The sequence below is a fragment of the Aotus nancymaae genome, unplaced genomic scaffold (genome assembly GCF_030222135.1).
Source record: "Aotus nancymaae isolate 86718 unplaced genomic scaffold, 86718_ANA_hifiasm-v0.15.2.pri h1tg000014l, whole genome shotgun sequence".
NCBI lineage: Eukaryota > Metazoa > Chordata > Mammalia > Primates > Aotidae > Aotus > Aotus nancymaae.
In genome coordinates this window covers 32,173,871-32,189,322 of record NW_026988425.1, presented here as the reverse complement: position 1 = coordinate 32,189,322, position 15,452 = coordinate 32,173,871, and the positions used below count along the sequence as shown (strand labels likewise).

Below are 15,452 nucleotides of genomic sequence, written 5' to 3'. Positions count from 1 at the left end.
ACAATCTAAAAGGTAATGGCTTTGGAGTTTTGTTTTCCTTTTTTTGTTGTTCTTTTGTTTTTGTTTTTGTTTTTTGAGGTAGAGTCTCACTCTGTCACCCAGGCTGGAGTGCAGTGGCACAATCTCTGCTTACTGCAAACTTCGCCTCCAGGGTTCACGCAATTCTGCCTCAGCCTCCCAAGTTGCTGGGATTACAGACATGCGCCACCACACAGCTAATTTTTGTATTTTTAGTAGAGATAGGGTTTCACCATTTTGGCCAGGCTGGTTTTGAACTCCTGATCTCAAGTGATTCACCTGCCTCAGCCTCCCAAAGTGTTGGGATTACAGGCATGAGCCACCGCGCCCAGCACAGAGTTTTGCTTCCTAGAAAAAAGAATGGAAATAGTAGTGCTTAATAAATGTAAGCCAAGCTAAATAGATATCTATTCCCAACCACAACTGATACTGTGCCTTCCTGCTTTTTGTGGGCATTTCTAACAGTGCTGTGTCAGTAACAGCTCCCTTATCCAGGCTGTTGAACACGAGGAAAGCAGAGGTTGGCTTGGCATGACGCCCCATCAGTGGGATGAACTTAATGCAGTAGACAACTGGGTGCCTCTGGAGATTTATGAGCAGAACACAAGAGTGACATGATGAGAATCAGTCTTGGGAAATAGCAGTGGATTAGAGTGGGGGAGATTCCGAGCGTTCACAGCCACAGTAATCCAGGCAAGAGGTTAGAGAAGGTTATATGTGGGAAGTCACACCAAAAATGGTTCTCGGGATGGTTACAATTATGAGCAAGTTTTCTTTTCTTTTTTTTCCGAATATAGAAAATTTTCAATAATAACCATTGACTACTTTTATTATCAAAAAAGAGAGCCTTTGAGAACAAAGGTAGAGGGCTGTGCATGAGGAATCTCAAGACTGTACAACAGTTAGGGAGTGAGGGACAACAGAGAGGGAGGCATGTCACAGATGACGCCAAGGAGAAAAAGAAAACAGGTTATCATTAAGGAAGCAGCAGAGCCAGATGGAAGAGGAGGGGGTTAGGAGGACATGGAAATGATTATTTCAGTTAGGGGTATGGTACATCCAAGAATGCCCAAGTGACCACCAGGCTAGAGGCGGAAATACTAGTCCAAAGCCAAAAAGAGGAGTGAGGACTAGAGACCATACTGGGTGTCATTTCCTCACCAGACATGAAAGAGAGTGCAGAAAGCAAAGGGAGAAGGGCAGGGCACAGACACTTTGGGGGATGCTATTTTTAGTGGGCAAAAGGAGTAAGAAGAGACAGAGAGGAGCTAACAGAACCAGAAGAATGCCGTGTCACCAAAGCTAAGAGCATAGGGTTACCAGAAAGGGATGGATGGCAACCAGATCGAATGCTCTAGAGACGTGCTGTCTCAAAGAGTAGCTGCTAGCCACACGTGTGACCATTTAAATTTAATTAAAATTAAAAATTCAGCTCTTCAGTCACACTTGCCATATTTAAAGTGCTCAATAGCCACGTGTGGCTGGTAGCTACCATATTGGACAGCACAGACGGGAACATAGCCGTCACTGCAGGAAGTTCCACTGGGTGGCACTGCTGTGGAGGCATGGAAGCATGGTCTCAGGTAAGGCTAATGGATTTGGTAATGAGAAGCTCACTGGTGACGCTGAGGAAAGCACTTGCAGAGGAGTGGTGGATACTAATGCTGTATTAAACACCCAAGCTTGCATTGGGTGAGGAATATTTATGAAAGAGGAAGATAGTCTGCTCAGCACCGCGCCCTGCACTCAGCAATCCTGTGGCTGAAGAGCTGCAGCCAATAATGGGTACCCACGCTGGGGTAACTGTGCAATCCTGTAGCTCCCAGCACTTACCAAGGACCTAGCACATAGTAAGCTTTCAACATATATTACCTGAATGAGTAGCTGAACCATCACAGAATATGCCCAAGAAATGAAGGCTTAGCCTTCACCTGGCCTAGCCCCACGGTACTGTGGATCTTCAGCTCTGGCGGTCATTTAAGGAGAGAAAATAATTGCCTTCCTTGGCTTACGCCCACCTTCTCCAAACGACCCCGAGAGGGGAAAACACCATGATGGAAGCAAGGATGACAAAATAAGTGTTTATCTTGCAAGCCTCAAATCTCCAATTTGATCTGCTACAGGAAGCAGTGGCTACCTTTGTTTCATCGACTTTTCTTTATCTCTGTGAAAAGTGTGTTTTATTATCTGTATATGCACAATGATGTACTGCTCCAGTAAGCCAGGATGTCAGAGCAGGAAACCCGGGTGTATGTTTTAAGGTTTAGATCCTGTCCAACTATATCTCATCAGCAAGAACTGGGAAGTGAAGCTCAGTATAAACATGCCATTTGTGATATACACACTTACACTTCCCCTACAAGTGCTCAGCCCTGAACAGCCAGTGTGCAGTGTTTGAGAAAATGTTCTGTAGCCTTACGCTGTCTGCTTCAGAGAGAGCCCTAACCACGTTTGGGGGAGAAATGTCTTGTACCTGTTATCTTGATGACCTCCTTAAACACCCTCCATCATAGGAACCCACACACTTCCCCAGATTCATTATAGGGAATTAAATGCTTTCAACCCTGTACATTGGTGGTTCACAACTTCTATATAGGAGTGGTTTAAGGTGCAGTAATCTGGAAGAAAGAGGGGAGGGGGATCAGTGCCTTTCAAATGATTTTTACCTCAATTTTCAGTAACAGTTATTTTATTTCACACTGTGACCCGTCGCAAACATAGGTGTAGCGTGTACCTATACACACAAATCCACAATAATATTACTAAAGTAAAAGTTGTCTAAAACAATACACATGCTAAGTATGATACACCTTTACCTGTTCAATAGTGTTATGTTCTAGTCTATTCCATTCTATTAAAAGTTCTGCCCAAATCTCACTGAAATTATTCTGATCATGATGGTATCACGATGATAGCAATGTGCAGTTGGAAAAGCACTGGACAAGGGGTCGTTGGGACGTGGATTTATGACCATTTAAAGTGACTATAGGAGTGGGCTACGCTCATACCCAGACAGGTGTCTTGACATCACAGGTACGTGGCATTTTTTTTGCTCTAATTGAATTGTTGGAGATGAAGCTAATTCAAGAAATTTGAGAAGCCGTAGGAGTGTTCAGAGTCACCAATTTCCAAAATTGCATTTATGGAAATCACATTTATGGACATAATTCAAATTTTTGACTCTTTCTCACAACCCCCTTGTTTTTTACTTCAGCTTTTATTCTAGATACAAGGGGTACCTGTGCAGATTTTTTGCATGGGAATATTGTGTGATGATTCGGAGTATGGATCCCATCACCCAGGTAGTGAACGTAGTACCCAACAGGGTTTTTTTAACCCACCCCCATGACCCCCAGGAGTCCCCAGTGTCGTTGTTCCCATGTTTATGTCCAAGTTTGCTCAGTGTTTAGCTCACACTTATAAGTGAGAACATGCAGTGTTTGGTTTTCTGTTCCTGCATTAATTTGTTTGGATCATGGCCTCAAACTCCATTGCTGTTGCTGCAAAGGACATGATTCCATTCTTTTCTATGGCTGCATAGTATTCCCTGGTGTTTATGTATCACATATTCTTTATCCAACCCACCATTCATGGGCACCTGACAACCTCTCTTGGAACCTTAGCAGAGGAGGGGAAAGTGGAAGCAGAGTTACCATAGGAAGAGCTGTTGAAGAGCTCAATGTTGAAGAAGGCGTAGTCTCCACTGGTCATGCCATGCCTGTGCGCCTCCAGCATGATGTTCCGGATGGTGTCACTGCTCGCACACATGATCACCACTGGGGGGGAACAAACAACACGCGTGAGGCACCCCATTGCAGAGCGCTTCGAGATCACTGACACCAGTGAGGGACATCTGACAAGGAACAGGATACTTGTATGGTCCTGAAGTCTCTCCTCACAATCACTTGTTAACTACAAATGGACCGTGGAGGAACCTAGCAGACACCTCCATAACCAAGGAATGGAAGCCAACATTACCAACCATGGGAACACAGACTCATGAGACACCAGGAATAACACTCCGAGGACCAAAAACATCCAGATGGGCAGCCTACATTAAATCAGGAGACAGCCATAGACCCAACTTGGAGGACAGTCTGTAGAAAATCGGCCTATGCTCTTTAAAATGCTCAATTTCATGAACAACAAAGTCAGGCTAAAGAAATGTTCTAGACTGAAAGAGACTTAAAGGAATAGGTAACTGACTACAATGTGTGATGCTGGATTGGATTCTGAACCTTAAAATAAATAAATCATGTTTTGCTACAAAGGGCATTATGAAGATGATTGGTGAAATTCGAATAAGTCCCATACACTAGATAATAGAATTCTGTTTCTGTTAAAGTTATTACTTTTCATAATTATACTGTGGTTATGTAAGTGAACGTCCTTGTTCTTAGGAAACACACACTTGAATGTTTGGGCTAAATAAACATGATTCTGTACTTTCAAATGGTTCATAAAAAGTATTATCTCTGTGTGTATGTATATGTACACATATATTGATAGATAGAGGATAGGTAGATAGATAGAAAAGAGAAGGGGAATGGATGGGAGGGGAGGAGAGAGGAGGGGAGAGGGAAAGGAAGATACTTGAAATCATAAATCTAATGTGGCAAAATATTGCAATTGATGAAACTCTTAAGTGAAGCTTGTACAGACCAGTTCTTTATACTTTCTTACATCTTTTCCAAAAATGCAAGATTATTTAAAAATAAAGTTCTCTGTTTTAAAAAATGCATCAAATATATCACCTGATTTGCCCAATATAAGACAGTGCAAATTGTCAACTGTTTTTTATACTTAATAGCATGGTAAATGCATTGTCCTGAAAAAGCAAACGCAATGGTTTTAGAAAGAACATTCGCTTGGCAAATCAGAGGATTCAGGGAGTGCTACAAGCTTTCTGCCGTTTGAATTTTAAAACATTATTTTCAGGTTGTCTCTACATACATAAGAAATGGTTTATAAGATTCCAGGTATCTCTCATGTTCTCTCAGTTTATATCCACACTGTTGGATTCAAGAGGCTTCACAGAACTCGAAAGCTTCTCCAGCTGGATATTGTTGCCTACCACATAAGGGCTACACAGGCTGGAGTGAAGTAGGGCTTGACCATTACCCAGTCAATTTGATCCGTGTTGATAGACCCAGGTCTCCATGACCAGGACCACTGTGTTTTGCTGCACACATACTGTGCAGAGGAGAGACCTGGAGAGACCTGGGTGCTATAAACCGCATTATCATGATGCATGCCAGCCCTCCAAGATGTGTATGTTCTTTGTAAACGCATGGGTGCTGAAAGACGCAAAACAAACTTCAGGCTATGCCAAAGCGGCCTTGGCAACCTGCATGGAGGTTGGGCTCTTGTTGATATTTAGTTTACTGCGCACTTTAATTCAGTGTTAGATCACGACTCTGACATTTCATACCCCAAAAGGGCTTGGTGTATAGCATAAAAGCTCTAGAGAAAAAGTTTCTAAAACAATACAAACTTCCTAAAGATCTATAACTATGGGAGTAGGTGTTGTTTCTGCCTGAAAGTATAGTTATATATTTGGGATAAATAATCAAATTCCAAGATGCCTCAGTAAGGAACTTTTCAAAGAAACTCCTATTTGTTATGATTTAGACCCTTGTTTTACCTCTGATTTGATTCTAGCCTCTTAAATGAACAAAATGCCAAAATGTCCCATAAAAAATTCAACAAGAGACTGAGGCTGGACAAGTTTGAAGAATGTGGATTCCAAGAGTGGATGTCTCCGGGAGGTTCCAGGAAGCTCTGGCTGACTGGCCACCAAGCAGCCCTCATCATTTTTCGATCAAGTGATCATAGTCCAGGGTCTGGCTCTCAATCCCAAGATGTAGAACCTGATTCTGTCAACATATAGAGAGTAGAGTCATTGCTTAGGGGCGAGTTTCCGATAAAGTAACTGAGATATATTTAGGTAATCTGAAATGCATACTACTTAAATTCAATGAGGGCCAGAATGGTTATGAATATACTTGTTTCAACATTCCAACTAACTGGAGAGACAAATTATAAACAGTAGGATGTAGGTAAGGATGAAATCAGAATCAGGGAGGCCAGTAGAGGATTCAGGGTATCAAAGGCACCAAAATTTGATGATCCTAGGCATCCATCTAAGATATATGTCTGGTCCAGGACCAAACAGGCAGGGTCTAAGGACCAGAGGACAAGCTTTCCTAAACTTTGCCTGAAGTATTCCTAAACACTGGCCTCTGTGGCACTTTTTTTCTATTTTTACATTCCTGGTTCATCTCCTTCTCTCTCTTCCTGCTATGGTTTGTTTGTGTTCCCCCGATTTCATGTGTTGGAAACCTAATGCTCAAAGTCAAATGTTGATAGTATTTGGAGATAGGGCCTTCGATAGATACTTAGAATTAGATAAGGCCATCAGGTGGGTCCCCAAGATGGGACTGGCAGTTTAGAAAAGGAAGAGAGACCTAAGCTGGAACACACTTGCTCTCTCACCACGTGATGCCCTCCATAGTGTTATGACACAGCAGGAAGGCCCTCACAAGATGCCAGCACCATGCTCTTAGACTTCCTAGCCTCTAGAACCATAAGCTAATAAACTTCTTTTCTTTTCTTTTCTTTTTTTTTTTTTTTTTTTTTTGAGATGGAATTTTGCTCTTATCACCCAGGCTGGAGTACAATAGCAAAATCTCAGATCAGTGAAACCTCTGCCTCCTGAATTCAAGGGATTCTCCTGCCTTAGCCTCCCAAGTAGCCTGGATTACAAGTGCCCACCACCATGACCAGCTAATTTTAGTATTTTTAGTAGAAATGGGGTTTCACCATGTTGGCCAAGCTGGTCTCAAACACCTGACCTCAGGCCACACACCCCAGCCTCCCAAAGCGCTGGGGTTATACGTGTGAGCCACCACACCTGGCCATAAACTTATTTTCTTTATAAATTACCCAGTCTGTGGTATTTTGTCATAGCAACAGAAAACAAATGAAGACATACCCCACCACCACCAAGTCCTTCTGAAGGACACATTCTTTGTTTTTTGTTGTTGTTTGTTTGGAGACAGACTCTCACTCTGTCACCCAGGCTGGGGTGCAGTGGCTCAATCTTGGCTCACTGCAACCTCCATCTCCTGGGCTTAAGCAATCCTCCCACCTCAGCGCCTCCCACGTAGCTGGGACTACAGGTGCGTGTTACCACATTCAGCTAATTTTTGTATTTTTTGTACAGATAGAGTTTCTCCATGTTGACCAGGCTGGTCTAAAACTCCTGGCCTCAAGTGATCTGCCCACCTTGTCCTCCCAAAGTGCTGGGATTACAGGCATGAGACACCACACCCAGCCTATTTTCTTTTTCTAAATGTTAGTACCCACTTAAACTAAGCAAGTAGAGTGGTACTGTATCTATCTAAGCAGCTTTTGATTATTTTAGACCTTATCCATTTTGTGTTTGTCATGTGACTTAAGACTCAAAAGGAAGTCTTAATTTCCAAGTTCATGGGCAGAGCGTTGTCTTCCTTGAACAAATCAAACCCATAATGCCCATCATCATCCAGTTTCAGTTCAAACTGGAGCAAGCACCTAATAACACTGGCCCAGCAGTCAGAGTGCATGATCCTAGATTTTTATGATGCTCTCCAATCTCTTAGAGTTGTCTCATTCATGCCTAATTGAACAGCAAGTATTTTTAGTAACTTGCCTTTATACAATCAAAAGGTTTAGAATAATTTTTTAAAGTAGCTTTCTCTTCCTGCTCATGTTTTATTAATTTATATAATAACTAATTAAATTATGGATTTATCATAATGAGCACAACCAGCATTAACAGACTTGGGGACAACTCAGAAAATATATGAAGTTTATATATTCGTATATTTGATGAATATATAAGAATGAGAAGTGTGCAGCATACTCAGAAGAACGATACTAGCTGCCAACACCTACCAAGAGGTGATAAGATATATAGAGAACAAAGAACATCAGCTAATCCTGCAACCTGCATAAGTGGAGGTTAATTAAGGAAGTTTTTGTTGTATCACAATATGACTAAATGTATAAATATTAATTTTAGGTCAAATTGTTGAAATTCTAAAAGAGGGGATGATGCTGTAACTCTAACTTTATGTATAGACTTTTTTCAACCGACTCTATTTTCTCCTCCTTGTCAAAGAACTTTCAACGTTCCTTGCCACCCTCTATCATCTGGTTCCCACAACAACTTCTGTAAATGGCTTCTCACTACTGCATCATGTTCTTGCAATCACTCTAAGAACAGCAGAGAGAAATGCAAAGAGGTGGCTATAGTAGTCAATTCAGAGTATCAAAAACATTCCACGTAGCATGCCTGAACTGGGGGGATATTTATTTCCCAAATTTCAAGTTTCCATTGGAAGAAATTTCTAATGGGTTAACATTTCTCATCTCTCAATGTGCTTTCATTTACCCTCTCTTCACCCACAACAAGAGGAAAAAAAAGTGAAATATCTGATTGTTGAGCCTAAAACTCAGTATACTGGCTCAGTCTTTTCTTCCTTCTTCTTGGGTTGTGGCTGTTTGCAGAGAGCCCACATCATGGGCTTCTTGTGTCACATGGTCAGGAGTTAGCAGGGGAGATCTGCAGCTAAATGGCACTATCTGTGATTGAATAGATATTCCTGCCTAATTCTGGAAGGAAGTAATAGCAAGCAGGCCCTTTTGGAAATGGATCTAAATCCATGTTCTCTAACTGGTTTTATCAATATTAAGGATATTTTCATATTCTCCATCTGGGTTCTGTACCCATCTTCCAGTTAATTCTAAATTTAGAAGGAAAAGAGGGCTATTATTGCATGTAAGCAAAGCAGAGTATGCCATATCCTGCACACTGATGAAAATGTTCCAGTCACAAAAGCTCTGAAAATTTAGATCTTACTCAACCTTTCTCAGAAAGCTCTTGGAGGATGTGCTCCACCAAAACAAAACCATAAGCAAAAAAGAGGAACACACAGGGATCTAGCTCAACAGAGAGGTGATGGAAGCCCCAGGAGGATATTGAAGAACCCAGAGTGGCAATTGTGCAAAATACCTGGAAAATAACTAACTGAAACAACTCAGGAGACTTGAAATAAAGAATTAGAAGATTGTTTAATTATAAATCCATAGTAAATTAAGCAAATAAACAAAAACAGACTTTTTAAACTCCATGGAAAATAAGTAGGAGGAAAAAGGAAATGTCAACATAAGAGCCTATATGACTTAACCTTAAATATCATTTAGAAATTAATGATAATATTTATATTGAATACTGGGCTAACTAAAAAAAAAAACTGTTCAAGAGATGGGGTCTAGCTATGTTGCCCAGGCTGGAATGCAGTGGCTATTCAAATAATGCAATCCATAGCCTCAAACTCTTGGACTCAAGCAATCCTCCTGCCTCAGCCTCCTGCGAAAAATTTGGAAACAACCATATTGTGAATACGACTGGAAAGAAAGCTTGCATGTGTGGTTAACAAGCAGTAGAATGATTGAGAAGAAAATTTTCTTCCACTGGTATTCCAAGAGATAAGACCTAAAACTGAAAAAAAAAAAAAAAAAAAAAAAAAAAAAGTAGCATGTTATTAAAAGACACAAAGGCCAATACCTACAGGAACAGCTAACAAGAATAGAAAATGGTTGCTTCTAGAAAGTGAAACATGGCGAGTAGGAGACAGGTATCTTTTTCTCCTCATACGTCTTGTGCAGTTTTCTCACTTTCTGTAGCCGTAGAACTAAACTTTGGTAAAAAGAAAATCTAATTTTTTTCAGAAAAGGTTTCTCTATGGCTGTTTCTACCTACATAGCAATGGATATCATTGCAAAATGGAGATTGCATCTTTATATCTGTTGTTCATAAAGCTCCATCTACTCCAAAGGCCTTTAGAATTTTCCCACTGCAGCCTACAAAGCTCTTCTTTTCCCCCCTCCTGTGTTATTTTACACTTATCGTGGCTTCTTTCCTTAAAAATACTGCTGATTGACCACTCAATCATTTACCCCAGACTAATTCTAAAAATAAATGACTCTTGTATTGATTAAATACAGTTATCTCTACCGTCATTATGCAGGCCCAGATTAATGACATACTAATAACTAAAACTATAAAACTACAGTTCTTGGTATAAACCAGGATACTTCTGGTTCTGCATCATATAAAGTGCATCCACAAAACAACTACTGACTTTTATTGCTTGAAAAAATTATTTCTAAGCCTGTCTCTTTAAAACTAAATTTATTGTTAAGTGTGTGGAATATGAGGGCAGTAGCTGGCTGTATAAGTGAATTCATTTTAAATAAAGATAATTGTTTTTAAAAATAATTTATGTTCAGTTCTGTTTATTGTAGTGGTATTAGCGAAAGACATGACAGGAAAAAATGACTTTAAATTATTGACTTAGATGATCTAAGTCTAAATGTCTAAAACAAAGAAATAATGGATGTCCCTTAGTCTTTCTTTCTACAGTATGCCAAGTGAAATTTTGGTCGCATTATTTTTTGAGATACTGGCATGGTCAGTTTTTTACTTGTTAAGAAATTCAAACATTTGTGATTTGGTTTTAAAGAGAAACTTAAGTCCAAAAAAAGTAATACAAACATTCTCACCAAAAGAGGGAGAAACTCCCTCTACTTTAATTCATAATGCTTAATAGGGAATTTTCAAAAGCAAAAATACTGTCAGTTGCATTTCACACTTGGGTGAGAATATCAGTTTGAAGAGGCCTGCTTCTCACCCCACACATTGTTTCACAGAGAAGAAAATTCAGATAAGAAGACCAGCCAAATCCAGAGGCATCTGCATCTCAGCCCAAGGTTCTTTCCCATAGCCTGGCCTCACCCCTGGGGTAAAGTTGATCATGATCATATATAAAATAATAACTACAATGAAACTGCACATTTATTGAGCACTTCGTATTCATCTGGCACTGCTCCCACGCATTCCTGTGTTAGCTCCCCTAAGCCTCCCAGCTTCCCAAAGATGTGGGTGCTCTGACTACCCCCACTTTACCTGAGGGGCTCGAGGTACAGGGGTTTCCTAGCAGTCCAAGATTCCCCAGCCAGTGACTGAGCCACAAACTCCACTGCAACCATATACTGAAGCCCTATTTAATGCATTAATTGCTTATGGTAAAGTAACCATGATTCATTGTGTTTGTAAAAGGTCCCCTAAGAGAGCTTTGTTATCAAGCAACTTTCTCTCCTGAGTGTAAACAATTTCGGGGTGGAAGGGCGGGGAAGATTAGAGGAGAAACTGTTTTGTTTCATATTTCTAAATATCTGCCAGGTCACTATTGGAAATATTTTTTAGAGTAAGAATTGTAAGATCCTAATCTTAACACTTGTAAAATATATAGGTCAGTTAACCCAACTTTCACCACTCAATGCAAACTTGGCGGTGGGGGGTGCAGAGACTTCGGAACCTCTATGAGGCTTCTGGAATTAAAAAGTAATTCCCAACAGCCGACTGCAGCCTAATCCTCTGAACCCAGGGCGCACCAGTCCCCAGGCCCGCCAGGACACTGCTGCCCGCCTACCCCCAGGCCTCAGCCGCCACTGTGAGGCTGAGGGGCCCCGGGCCGCGATCTGCCCTCCTCTGGGGTCACACTGCCCTTGGTTTAGTATCCTAGGCCACGTGCGATGAGGCAGCCGCTGACATTGGGACCTACCGGGCAGTGGCATCACAGACCTGTCAGCAAACCGCCGATCTCGCCCGTAGGGGGACACACCCCCAGCCCCAGCCCGCCTTGGTAAGTCTCTGATTTCTAGCTCTTTGCCCTCAAAAGCCGAGAACTGAAGAAGCAGGTTCCGGGAGCCACTGCAGCCCGGGGCGCAGACTCCCCCATTGAGGCTGCGGTAACCCGGCGACTGGGAGTTGGGAGCGTAGATGTGGGTTCCTTGCCGAGCCGTGGCAAGTCCGCAACCTTTGGATACAGGTGCCCTTTTTCATAATCAGCGAAGCCTGCGACCCGCCTGCTTGTCTGGCAGGAATTCGGCACAGACAGCCTGGAGTTCGAGAGCTCAAAACTTGGCCATGCTTTCTCACTGCCAAACACCTCTAGCCTCTTTGCTCTAAAGGGCGAGTCCGAAGTGGCCAAGATGGCAAGGCAATGGCTGCAGGGCCATTACCAATGGCTTCTCTGCCCACTCTCACCTATTCGTGGGGCCCTCGGCCTCAGGTTGTGCTATCCCCTATGACCAGCGCCCAGGTGTCCGGCCAAGCTAAGTTGTGGACTCGCCCCCAGCCTGGCTCAGCTCCGCTCCCCTTCGTTCTCATCCGCGCTGCCCTGGGGTCTCGGGGAGCTTTGCCGGGATTGCACTGCTCAAATTCCAGGCGCGTGCGCGCCGAGGGGAGCAGAGACGGGATTCCCTCAACGCCGTGCCCTCAATCTCTGACTCAAGGGAGGAGGGAACTGCGCTATACTGGGATCTCAACCTGCCTTCCCTCGGATTCTACCTTACAGTAAAACGGGCCACAGTGTCGATTACACACCCGCATCCACCCGCTCCCGGCAGCCATAGCCACATCCTCAGCCTCGAGTTCTTTGTCCAGTTTGAGTTTTATTCCAATACCGAAAGACTCATGGTGAAAACTTGGGAGACAGGTGGAAAGAAGATTCAGCGCCCGTTTCTTCAAAAGGCGCTCTCGCAAAGCTTAGCTCTGGGCGCATTAGAGACTGCGATGCAGAACGCGCCGGGGGAAGTGAGTGTCGCCAGAGTCCAGACACACAGGGGCATTTTTGGTGGAAGCCACAGAAGCTCGTTTATAAGGGGCTGGAAGGGGAATGAAAGGAATGAGAAGAGTGATTCAACGAGCCTTTAAAAGAAACCAGGGGTCTGTGGAAACAGCAGTCAGGGAAACCCCGACAGCGGGCGAGCCAAGTGGCGACGCCTGGCTGCCGGGCGTCCGCGGACGTTTCCGCCCTAAGAGGGGACGCATGCCGGCAAAGGAATGGGGAACAAGCTCTTTCCGCCTCGGATGCTTCAGACCCTGGTTGGAGCCAGGCAATGGGAGTGCGCCCCCTAATCGCCAGCCAGGCGCTGGCAAAGTGGAAATCGGGAAGAAAAAAACCCAAGTGGTTTCACAGCACCTGTAGGACAGGAGCTGCGGACTCAGACGCCCTCCCCTCCAAATTCTTCACCTCCCTGGGGCCCTCTACAAACACCCCGCGACCGCGATGGGCAGTTGTCAAAGGTCGTTGCAGCCACACAGCGCACACCTGAACGACTGCCCGCGCGCACCCGCCCTTAGCGCCGCAGAGGGGAGTGGGGACTGCAGAGTGGACGGGTGTGTAGGGAGAGCCAAGGAGAGCTGTTGGGTTAGGGCCTGGGGCCCGGGACGCACTCCTGCTCACCTCTCTCACTGGCCTGTATATTGCGCACGATGTCTTCCAGGTCCAAGTCTTTGGTCTCGTCGAAACTGTAGATGGACGTGTGCAAATCCTCCTCCTCGAAGACCTCGTGGACCCCTTCGAGGGTGAAGTAGCAGTTCCGCTCCAGCTTGTCGTCGCTGTAGACCAGCACCGCGCGGCTCCAGTGGTGGTGGCGGAACAGGGCGAGCATCATCTCGCCCATCTTGGCGTAGGCGGGCGCCACGCGCGTGAGGTGCGAGTACTCAGAGTCCTTGCGCTGGAAGCCGGCGGCCAGCGCCCCGGCCGACAGCATGGGCAGGTCCCAGTGCGACGCAAGCCGGGCTACTGGCGCTGCAGCATACTCGCACACCGGCCCCAGGATAAGGTCCGGCTTGGCGCCCCGCGCCGCCGCCACGCGGTCCACCAAGCTGAAGAGCGCACGGTTGCCACAGTCCGAGTCCTCGTATGCCACCTGGAAGCGAGTGCCGGACGGCAGAAGCCGCCTCCCGGTCCCGTTGCCCTCCACGCTGCGCAGAGCATACTCGATGGCCGGCCGCACCCGAGTCAGCGAGAACAAGTACGAGTTATCCTGGGGCAGTAATACCAGCACCTCGATCTTCTCCGGCGGCAGCGCCTCTCTCTCCCGGCGTCCGCCGCCTACGCCCTCGCCCCCGCCGCCGCCGCCAAAGCCACCGCCACCAGTGCCGCCGGCCAGCAACGCCCAGCCGAGCAGGACGCACGGGGAGAAAGTGAGCACCAGCAGAGACGGCATCGTGCCGCAAGAAAGCGCTTGCCCTCGCCGCCGACTCGCCCTGTGCCCCCCACCCACCCTTCCTCTTTCCTCCCCACTCCTCTCTCCAAGGTCCCTGCGCCCCCTTCACTGGCGCAGAATACCCCCTTCACTGGCGCGCCAAAAGATAGAGAGGAAGAGTCCTTCTCTCCAATGTCACTAGTTTTTCTTTAAAAAAAAAAGAAAAAGAAAAAGAAAAAGTTCACCTGGTGTAAACCTGTGCGTCTGTAATATACATACATATACTTATATATATTCGCCCTCCCTTTATACATATACTATTTTGTTTAGAGGTGGCTTCTTATTTGGGCGTTGCTAAGGTTGCTTTTGAAAGCGTTTTTGTAAAAGAAAAAAAAAGTTAGACTTGTCCAAGTGTTTGTAATTGACGGTGCATCTCCCTCGCGTTTGATCTCATTGATTCGCGCCGGTTCCTGGATCCATAGCCCGCGTTTAAATAGCGTGGCAGCGGCTGAGCGTGTCATCACACACGGCGCGCCGAGGCTGGGCTCGTATTTCCAGCGGGTGGGGTGGGTGGGGGTGGGGAAAGGTGGGGACTGGGCTGGGGGAGTCTCTCATTAACATTCTTACATCAGGGCTCCTCCCCGCACCCCTTCCCTACCCATCGCTCCCCTGTCCCTAACCCCCACTCGCTGCCAGCCCTCTGCCTTTTCCTTAAAGCTGAAATCGCCCACGTCTGCATCGGCGAGAGCCCCCACCAAGCCGCGCGCCTGAGATCCCCGCCTCTCCCTTGCCACGCTCTCCAGCTACGGGCTTTAAAGAAGGAAATGTGCTTGAAAGTAGAGAAATGCGCGCGCGCGCGCACACACACACACACACACACTCTATGCACAACAAAACAACAGGACTCGGGGAGAGGAATGGTTCTATAAATTGTGGTTTCGGTGCAAAAATCCTCAGGTGCCGCTTGCTCTCACCTTTCTCATTCCGGCCACATTCCCTCCTGGCGCACCGACGCGGGGCGAACACCTGATCTTCCTGGTCCCTCCGCGCAAGGTCAGGGAACCAGGATCAAGGTCCCAGTGCAGATGGCTCCTTCGCAGACCCGGTTTGCCCGGCTGGCCCGGGCGTCACCCACACCCCGCCTTCCTCAGCCCCGCGCCAGCCCCTCCTGCTGGGCCACTCAGGTTCGCGCTGGAATCGCAGCGGTGCCGGGCCCACGGTGTCCCAGTTCACAGACCCTCTGTCGGCGCACTGAGAGCAGGAAAGCGAAACTTGTTGCTCCCAAAGGCGAGCGAAAGGTTCAACTTCTGGAGGTGTCACAAAGCTCA

General features: G+C 45.6%; 1 protein-coding gene across 2 annotated transcripts in view; it reads right to left on the bottom strand.

Moving 5' to 3' along the window:
- Positions 1 to 14,145, bottom strand: part of NPR3 (natriuretic peptide receptor 3) — a 62,804-nt gene extending 48,659 nt beyond the window's left edge. For both annotated transcript variants that reach the window (XM_012459940.3, XM_012459941.3), the window contains exons 1-2: positions 13,377 to 14,145; positions 3,672 to 3,794 (exon numbers count right to left, since the gene is read on the bottom strand). In XM_012459940.3, coding sequence (XP_012315363.1) covers positions 3,672 to 3,794; positions 13,377 to 14,145 — 892 coding nt within the window. The remainder of the gene's footprint in view (positions 1 to 3,671; positions 3,795 to 13,376) is intronic.
- Positions 14,146 to 15,452: the final 1,307 nt, after the last annotated feature.